The sequence below is a fragment of the Palaemon carinicauda genome, unplaced genomic scaffold (assembly GCF_036898095.1).
Source record: "Palaemon carinicauda isolate YSFRI2023 unplaced genomic scaffold, ASM3689809v2 scaffold35, whole genome shotgun sequence".
Taxonomy (NCBI): Eukaryota; Metazoa; Arthropoda; class Malacostraca; order Decapoda; family Palaemonidae; genus Palaemon; species Palaemon carinicauda.
The window spans coordinates 87,501-97,500 of record NW_027171183.1 but is presented as its reverse complement, the minus strand read 5'-3'; the positions used below and the strand labels follow the sequence as shown (position 1 = coordinate 97,500).

General features: G+C 35.0%; 2 protein-coding genes across 2 annotated transcripts in view; both read right to left on the bottom strand.

The window, feature by feature from the left end:
* The window catches only part of LOC137636671 (uncharacterized), a 2,475-nt gene extending 578 nt beyond the window's left edge, over window positions 1-1,897 (bottom strand). The window contains exons 1-5 of the mRNA XM_068369060.1: window positions 1,799-1,897; window positions 1,006-1,332; window positions 769-856; window positions 441-544; window positions 160-286 (exon numbers count right to left, since the gene is read on the bottom strand). Of these exons, the coding sequence (XP_068225161.1) occupies window positions 160-286; window positions 441-544; window positions 769-856; window positions 1,006-1,136 (450 nt within the window). The 5' untranslated portion in view covers window positions 1,137-1,332; window positions 1,799-1,897. The remainder of the gene's footprint in view (window positions 1-159; window positions 287-440; window positions 545-768; window positions 857-1,005; window positions 1,333-1,798) is intronic.
* The window catches only part of LOC137636670 (uncharacterized), a 20,863-nt gene that overhangs the window by 6,270 nt on the left and 4,593 nt on the right, over window positions 1-10,000 (bottom strand). The gene's annotated exons all lie outside the window — the stretch shown is intronic.

Genomic DNA, 10,000 nt, shown 5'->3' with positions numbered 1-10,000 from the left:
CGATACTGTCCAATCATTCATATTTTCTTTTTTTTTTGTTAGATTAATATTTTCTCCATTGTATATCGTTCTTATAAGCACACAAATGATGACTGAACTGAATAATAAGAGTTGACCATATAAGTGACTTAATTAAGGAAGAGAAAAGGGAGCACTTACCTCGATTCTTCTAGCATTGAAGGTCATTTGGAGAGAATCTCTGGTGATGCAGAGTTTGAAGGGATTCGACTGACTGTAACTGTCAATTACGAACCACAACTCCAGAGTATAGAATCTCAGAAGCGAACTGACAGTAAAAAAAAAAAAAAAAAAAAAAATTTTTAAAGGCAATTGACTAATGTCTCATCTCTTAAAGTTCAAATTCGACAAGAATTTTTGTACAACAATGCTACAGGAAGGACAGGTAATATACGGGTAAAGTCAGTTTTGAAAATACTCACCTAAAGTCGGTTATTTGTCGATATGCAAAATCATGTTGATTAATACCTATTATGGCCTGCGTGGTAATGAATTCCAAATTGTTTCCTGCTAGGATCAGTATTGCCTATAAAGATCAGGAATTATTCGTAGAGACAGAGAATTTGTGTGGTATAAATTAATTAGAAGTAGATGAGAATTAGGAAGAAGACAAATGAATGATTTCTTCTTATTAAAGAAACGATATACAAAATCAAATGAGCCACAAACAATTAATTGTTTTGTTTAGTTGTTTTCAGAATAACACATAATTAGGTAACAAAGTACGAAGATTTTATAATGCTTCCTTACCACTTCTTCTTGCTCAAAAACATTGATGGACTTGCAGAAAACTTCGGGAAAGTTTTTAATTATCAGGTTAAAGAAGTCGAAGGTGTAACTGAAAGAAACAAAATCAGCTTCATCTTACAAAAAATGACAATGCTTACATTGTAATAAAATGTCGCAAAATGTTTTTAGTGTATTTTTTTTTCTCTAAAAAGTTACCGAAAACAAAATTCACGTCTTCATTTGTTATTCATAACTAACCTTTTGTCTTCACGAATATAATTGACATTGGAGATATTGAAGAACGTAAGTGAATCGTCGCGACCAAACGCCGTTTGTAGTTCAGAAGTAATGATCTGACATGGTGCTGAAAGGAAAGGAATATTCAACATAAACTAAATGAGTAAAGTAAGCAACAGTAAACAACTTCAAAAATGAGAACTCAGACACAGCACAATTTCAAAAAGCTCTTTCAACCTCTTTGTTTACTTACTTGGAGGCGAAATCCTTGATGCAAAGGCAGCTGAAATTCCCGCCAGGATCAATGTTCTCGGGAACATGGCTGAGGGAGAGCGTTTCGTTAAGGACCTGTAAAGAGAGAGAGAGAGAGAGAGAGAGAGAGAGAGAGAGAGAGAGAGAGAGAGAGAGAGATTAATTATATATATATATATTAGTTTTAGACTGTAATCAGTACTTGTTCAACTCTCCTTCTCTTCTTATATTGAAAGACATGTGGTCTGAAAAGAGATTGATCACAGTTCAGTCTGGTAAAACTGTGAACAATCTTAATATTATTCTGAAACATCTTCGAGACCATTTCTCAGTAGACATATAAAAGAAAGGAGTAATTTCAAATATAACTCAATGTTATTATTAGAAACAGTAATGTCCCCATATTAATATCTGTACAAATTGTATGAAAGAATATTTCACTTTTAGAAATGGGTCTTTTCTAAAGTTTTGTTCTCATCAACTCATGAAAGGCGAGCTGGCAATAGAAACATCTCAGTCCCCAGAGAATGACTGACTATCAAAGAGACCAAGTCCAACTCACAACAACGTCTTGTGTTCTGCAGAAGGAGACGACGGAGGACGCAGAGCAGATCTGAAGGACGCCACCACAAGAGTGCTTGTGATTTCGGAGGACTGCGGGGATGAGCTTATCCTGGACCTTAAATACCAATTGGATATCCCTGATTCCCCCCACCTCCCCCACCAGCCGAAAACTCGCACTCCAACACCCCCTCCCCTTCCCCCGCCCCCTTCAAGGCTCCCCTTGGCTCGATACGTTTTAAGTTTAATGAGACACATTTCCTAATATGCCATTTTCGTTGTTACTTTGTGAGGCATTCTCTCTCTCTCTCTCTCTCTCTCTCTCTCTCTCTCTCTCTTCATATATATATATATATATATATATATATATATATATATATATATATATATACATATATATATATATATATATATATATATATACTGTATATATATATATATATATATATATATACACACATATATATACACATATATATATATATAACAGTGTAAATATGTATATATACGCATGTATGTATGTATGTGTATATATATATATATATATATATATATATACATGTATATACGCATACATACATGCGTATATACATAGATTTACAATGATATATATATATATATATATATATATATATGTATAATATATATGCATATATATATATATATATATATATATATATATATATATATATATATATATATATATGTATATATATATATATATATATATATATATATATATATATATATATATACACATATATGTATATATATATATACATACATACATACATACATACTCTATACACACATATATGTAAATATCTACTTATATTCATGTATACTGTATACATATGCATGTATATACATATATATGCATCATCATCATCATCATCTCCTCTTACGCCTATTGATGCAAAGGGCCTTGGTTAGATTTCGCCAGTCGTCTCTATCTTGAGCTTTCAATTCAATACTTCTCCATTCAGCATCTACTTCGAGCTTCATAGTCCTCATCCATGTATGCCTGGTTCTTCTAACTCACCTAGTGACTTGTGGAGCCTAGCTGAACGTTTGGTGAGCTAATCTCTCTTGGGGAGTGCGAAGAGCATGCCCAAAACATCTCCATCTACCCCTGAATATTATCTCATCGTATATGGCACACAAGTAATCTCTCTTATAGTTTCATTTCTAATCCTGTCCTGCCAATTAACTCCCAATATCCCTCTGAGGGCTTTGTTCTCAAACCTACTAAATCTATGCGTAGAATATAGAAATCCCCTTTTGATGGCATTTGTGGACTATGAAAAAGCCTTTGATATTGTGCACCGGCCAATTTTGTGGAGAGTCCTACGTTATTATGGAATTCCTCTTAAATATATAAATTTGATTAAGTCTGTTCCTGGGCATAGCAAGGGCAAAATTAATGTTAATGGCATATTATGAAATGAATTTTCAGTGATCAGCGGAGTACTCCATGGGAATGTGTTGTCACCTATGTTGGTTATCCTCCTCATGGATTTTGTAATGTGTAGAGCAGTCAGTTATGGTGGAGAAGGACTAGACTGGATAGGTGATACGAATTTAACAGACCTAGTGTATGTTGATGATGCTGTCCTTGCTAGCAGAACACCACAGGATTTGCAATGTTTGCTCACCAGAATGCATGAAATATCACACGAGGTTGGGCTCAAGGTAAATAGAAGAAAGACAGAGATGATGAGAACAAAGTATGTAATGGAAGATTAAATATCATTGGAAGGAGAAAGGATTAGTGAGGTAGAATCATTTAAGTATTTAGGAACTATGATCTTTTATACAGGGTCTTTAAAATTGCATTTTAATGAAAGATTGAAAAAAGCAAATCAGACAATGCCTAGGTTACATAAAATTTGGAGATAAAATTGCCTGAAATTACACATAAAAATCAGGCTATATATCAGTTTAGTGAGATCGTTGTTACTGTATGGACATGAGTCATGGTATGACAATGAAGCAATATCCAACAGATTTTGTAGATTTGAGAACAAAGTCCTCAGAAGGATATTGGATAGTTAAATGGCAGGACAGGATTAGAAATGAATCTATAAGAGAGATTACCCGACTGCCAAATGTGGATGAGATCATGGTGAGGGGCAGATGGAGATGGTTTGGTCATGCTCTTCGCACTCCCCAAGAGAGATTAGTTCACCAAACTTTCAACTGGGCTCCACAAGGCACTAGAAGAGTTGGAAGACCCAGACTTACATAGGTGAGATCTATGAAGCTTGAAGTAGGAGAGGACGATTGGTGTTCTGCTGATAAGGATATATATATATATATATATATATATATATATATATATATATATATATATATATATATATATATATATATATATATATGTATTACCTTGGTCTAAGATTTCTTTACCAATCCTTTTACATCGTATTTCAGTTAGGGCCAAGATATCCAAACCATATTTCATAAATTCACTCTCCACTTGCTGTAACTTCCCAATCAGATTCATGGTTCTAACATTCCAATTACCAATTTTCAATTTTTCTTTAGTATTTATAAACCCAGAGATTCTTGCTGTCATTCTATAATTTTCGCTTTTCATAAATTGATTAAATCAATAGAGGATTCATTGACTAAATTCATGTATGATCTAAATTGATATGACCTTTACAACATACACATATGTAAATATACATATGTATATGATGGAGTCACCTGTCATATTCTATCCTAAACGAATACCATAGCAGAATAAAAGGTAGAATCAGGCAATACCTTTTATCATTATTATTATTATTATCATTATTATTATTATTAAATGCTAAGCTAAAACCCTAGTTGGAAAAGGAGGATGCTATAAGCCCAGGGGCCCCAACAGGGAAAATAGCTCAGTAAGGAAAGGAAACAAGGAAAAATACAATATTTTAAGAACAGTAACAACAATAAAATAAATATTTCATATATAAACAATAAAAACTTCAACAAAACAAGAGGAAGAGAAACTAGATAGAACAGTGAGCCCGAGTGTACCCTCAAGCAAGAGAACTCTAACCCAAGACAGTGGAAGACCATGGTACAGAGGCTATAGCACTACGTGTTTATTCCTACATCGTTCGCATACAAAAGATAAAATACTATGGGAAAATAGAGTCCAAAGAAAGAAAGGTAAACGAGAAGAGAAGCATCACATAGTTTAATCAAAAGGTGAAAAGGTGCAGCTTATGCCAAGGTAACCAAATATAAGTAGATTACAAAATGGAACTCCTTTTCTACTTTACTATAAGCACTGTAATGAAGTCTAACCTCAACATTATTCTTGTACTTGATAATGTTTTTTGTCTAATTTAAAGATCGGGTTTAAAAATGTAGGAGTTTAAATTTAAAGCAATATTATTGGTTGAGTTAATAAGACACGATTAAATGATATATCTGTTAACCATATTGTTGCACTGAATTACGACCTTTGCTTCGTTTCATTTGCAATTCTAACAATTTCCCAGGTTGACACACACACACACACACACACACACACACATATATATATATATATATATATATATATATATATATATATATATATATATATATATATATATATATATATATCACATCACATATTTATCACAGAATTTGTGACAAGATAGTTTTAGATTTCTGATTTTTTATTTTTTGCAGGAACCCAAATACTTGTTTATTCTTCAGGTGCAAAAACTGACTTACGAAGGCATCTTATGTCCTAGAAAAGAAGAAGAAGACGAAGTAAGAAAAACAGTGGAGGAGGAGGAATTACCCGAGGAGGGACAGGTCTTGGTTAAAAAACCACAAATGCAGAAATCTCGTACTTGACCTTCCAGAGGCTCGCCCACACCCCTTATCCTCCTCGGCAGCTTGACAACTGACGAGCACGTGTTCCACAGAGAGAAGTTTCCTAATCTTCATCTCAGTTGCCACTTCGTCTTTTGTTTTGTTTGGTATCAGAATTTGCGCAATTTTGAAGTTTTCTCTCGTTGTGTTGGGACTCTTATAGGAAATACGATACACAGACGGTTTGATTCATCATTTGTCATTCCACTCTATGTGTCTTTGAAGAAGTCTTTTCATCGATGGCTATTCATTTAAACCTTTATTGAAGGAGTATTTCACTCAGATTATCTTTTATACAACAGCTCTCGCCCTATCAACGAGTGTCTATGGTAAGAAATAATGAACACAATTAATATCTTTGTTTTTGTATTTTTTACTTTCATTTTTAAGAACATTTTGTCAAAAAGATTGAGGAATATTACGTCCCGAATTGTTATTATTATTATTATTATTATTATTATTATTATTATTATTAGCAAAACTACACTCCTAGTTGGAAAAGCAAGATGCTATAAGCCCAAGGGGTTCAACAGGGAAAAATAGCCCAGTGAGGAAAGGAAATAAGGAAATAAATAAATGATGAGAATAAATTAACAATATATCATTCTAAAAACAGTAACAGCGTCAAAACAGATATGTCCTATATAAACTATTAACAACGTTAAAACAGATATGTCATATATAAACTATAAAAAGACTCATGTCCGCCTGGTCAACATAAAAACATTTGCTCCAACTTTGAACTTTTGAAGTTCTACTGATTCAACTACCCGATTAGGAAGATCATTCCACAACTTGGTAACAGCTGGAATAAAACTTCTAGAATACTGTGTAGTATTGAGCCTCATGATGGAGAAGGCCTGGCTATTAGAATTAACTGCCTGCCTAGTATTACGAACAGGATAGAATTGTCCGGGAAGATCTGAATGTAAAGGATGGTCAGAGTTATGAAAAATATTATGCAACATGCATAATGAACTAATTGAATGACGGTGCTAAAGATTAATATCTAGATCAGGAATAAGAAATTTAATAGACCGTAAGTTTCTGTCCAACAAATTAAGATGAGAATCAGCAGCTGAACACCAGACAGGAGAACAATACTCAAAACAAGGTAGAATGAAAGAATTAAAACACTTCTTCAGAATAGATTGATCACCGAAAATCTTGTAAGACTTTCTCAATAAGCCAATTTTTTGTGCAATTGAAGAAGACACAGACCTAATGTGTTTCTCAAAAGTATATTTGCTGTCGAGAATCACACCTAAAATTTTAAAAGTCATACACATTTAAAGAAACATTATCAATACTGAGATCCGGATGTTGAGGAGCCACCGTCCTTGACCTACTTACAATCATACTTTGAGTTTTGTTAGGATTCAACTTCATACCCCATAATTTGCACCATGCACTAATTTTAGCTAAATCTCTATTAAGGGATTCACCAACCCCAGATCTACATTCAGGGGATGGAATTGATGCAAAGAGAGTAGCATCATCTGCATATGCAACAAGCTTGTTTTCTAGGCCAAACCACATGTCATGTGTATATAGTATGAAAAGTAATGGGCCAAGAACACTACCCTGTGGAACACCGGATATCACATTCCTATACTCACTATGGTGCCCATCAACAACAACTCTTTGAGAGCTATTACTTAAAAAATCAATAATAATGCTAAGAAACGACCCACCCACTCCCAACTGTTTCAGTTTGAAAACAAGGGCCTCATGATTAACACGGTCAAAGGCAGCACTAAAATCAAGGCCAATCATACGAACTTCCTGACTACAATCAAGGGATTTCTATACAGCATTGGAGATTGTAAGAAGGGCATCACATGCTCCAAGGCCTTTACGAAAACCAAATTGCAAACTAGTGAGTAGATGATTACCTTCAGCAAACTTATTAAGACGTTTTGCCAGAAGACATTCAAAAACTTTAGATAATATAGGAGTTATGGAAATCGGGCGGTAATCAGTGGGACTTGAGCTACCACAAACACATTTACATAGAGGAGTAACATTACCAATTCTCCAATAAGTGCTTAAAGCTCCTCTTCTTGCTAACTTGCGCAAAATAACAGATAACTTTGGAGCTAAGAAATCTGCTGTCTTTATAAAAAACAATGGAAAAATACCATTTGGGTCTACACCTCCATAAGCATCAAGGTCCATTAACAGAGCTATAATTTCATGAGATCGAAAAGCTAAACTAGTTAGTTTAGCCTCAGGAAAACAGGAATGAGGAAGTTCAAGTTTTTCATTACTCTGTTTACTGTCAAAAACAGCCAAAAGGGTTGCCTTTTCCTTTGGACAGTGAGTGACTGAGCCATCTGGTTTAAGTAATGGAGGAACTGTTGCATCTACACCAAAGAGTGCAGATTTAAGGGTAGACCACCATTTATATTCCTGAGTTGTACCAGAAAGGGTTTCTTTTATGGTTAAATTGTACTCCTTTTCAGTTGAGGCATAAACTCTCTGAGCAAAAGCTCGAAGCTGAGTATAGTTGTTCCAGGTCAAATCTGATCTGTTACCCTTCCAAAGGTGATAGGCCTCCTGCTTCTCCAAATAAGCACGTCTACAATCATCATTGAACCACAGTTTGTCCTTCACTCGGTACCTTAGCACACGAGAAGGGATACGCCAATCAATTATGTTGACTAGATTCTCATTCAAAGAGACAACAGGATCTACACTACTATATAATTGTGACCAATTCAAGCACAAAAGATCATGCAAAATCCCATTCCATTCTGCTTGGGATTTCATATAGATTTTACAAGAGTATGATATATCAGGGACAGGCTGCTCTGTCTTCACTACTAATGAAATCGAGGAATGATCAGATGTCCTGACTGGAGAACCAACCTTACTAGTTATAACGCCAGGGGAGTCAGTGTATACGAGGTCCAAGCAATTACCAGACCTGTGAGTAGCTTCATTTATGATTTTCTCACAGGCTGATTCAGAGGCAAAGTCTAAAGCTCTTAAGCCAAGGCAATCGGTAGGAGAGATAGAACTTAACCACTCCCTATGATGAGCATTAAAATTACCAATAAAGACAAAAGAAGCCTTTCTATCATCTTCTTGTATCCTAGCCATAATGGTAAGAAGACAATCGAAGATAGAATCATCCATGTCTGGATTCCGATAGATCGAACACAAATAAAAGTTGTTATGCCTGCCACAAACTTTTATTACCTGAATCTAATGACATCCACATTGATAGCAGGACTTATGAGAGGCAGGGTACTCGATCCTAATATACACCGCCATTCCCCTGGCCCTAGGGATGGCATCACGTTTCAACATTATTGGCTTCTTAAAACCAGTTATAAGGAGCTCAGATGAGTGCCTCATATAGAAACCAAAGTTTCTGAGCACAAAAGAATATCATACTGTCTGGACGTAACTGTGTCTTGGATATTTGCATGAAGACCACGAATATTGCAATACAGAAGACGACATTGACGAAATCTAGGACGTACTGGTCCAGGATTTCGCTCAATGTCTCCAGACAGCATAAGAGTTAATAGAAATAAAAAAGAGACATCATACTTAAAAACTAGATTAACAAGAATTATAACAAAAACAATATGTACAGAATTATAAATAAAGTGATTGATGATACCCATAGACTATAGTAAAAAGTCGGAAAAACTGGTCAACATGGAGGAGCCGATACACCATGCAAGGCTAAACACCCTCCAGGATAGCCACTTCAACTGAAGGGAGGACAGTAAGGATGGTTTTGAGGAGAAAAAGAATCAGAAAAAGGAAAAGACAACCTCTTGATAAACCACCAGGCATCCAGGGCCCTTCTATTAAGCCTGCCCAACACACCATTTCAAAAAACAAGAGGAAGGAAAAAAAATAATAAGAAGATAGAATAGTGTGGCCGAGTGTACCCTCAAGCAAGAGAACTCTAACCTAAGACAGTGGAAGACCATGGACAGAAGCTAGAGCACTACCCAAGACTAGAGAACAATGGTTTGATTTAGAAAGTTTTAATGTCTTTTAATGGATGTTATTGGATGTACTTCCAGTCTGGGAACAGACACAATCTTCTTTTCTATACAGACACCGAATACTCTGGCCTATTCTTTACAGATTCCCTTCTGTCCTCATACACCTGACAACATTGAGATTACCAAACATATCTTTTTCACCTAAGGGGTTAACTTCTGTTCTGTAATTGTTCAGTTGCTACTGAGCTTAATTCCGGGCAGTCCAGCGCATTTTTCAGAACTGGTGTGACTATAGCCATTTTCTCAGATTTAGGAAACTTACATTCATCAATGCTTGCATTTGCTATTCCCATCATTATTTAGTCTAGACT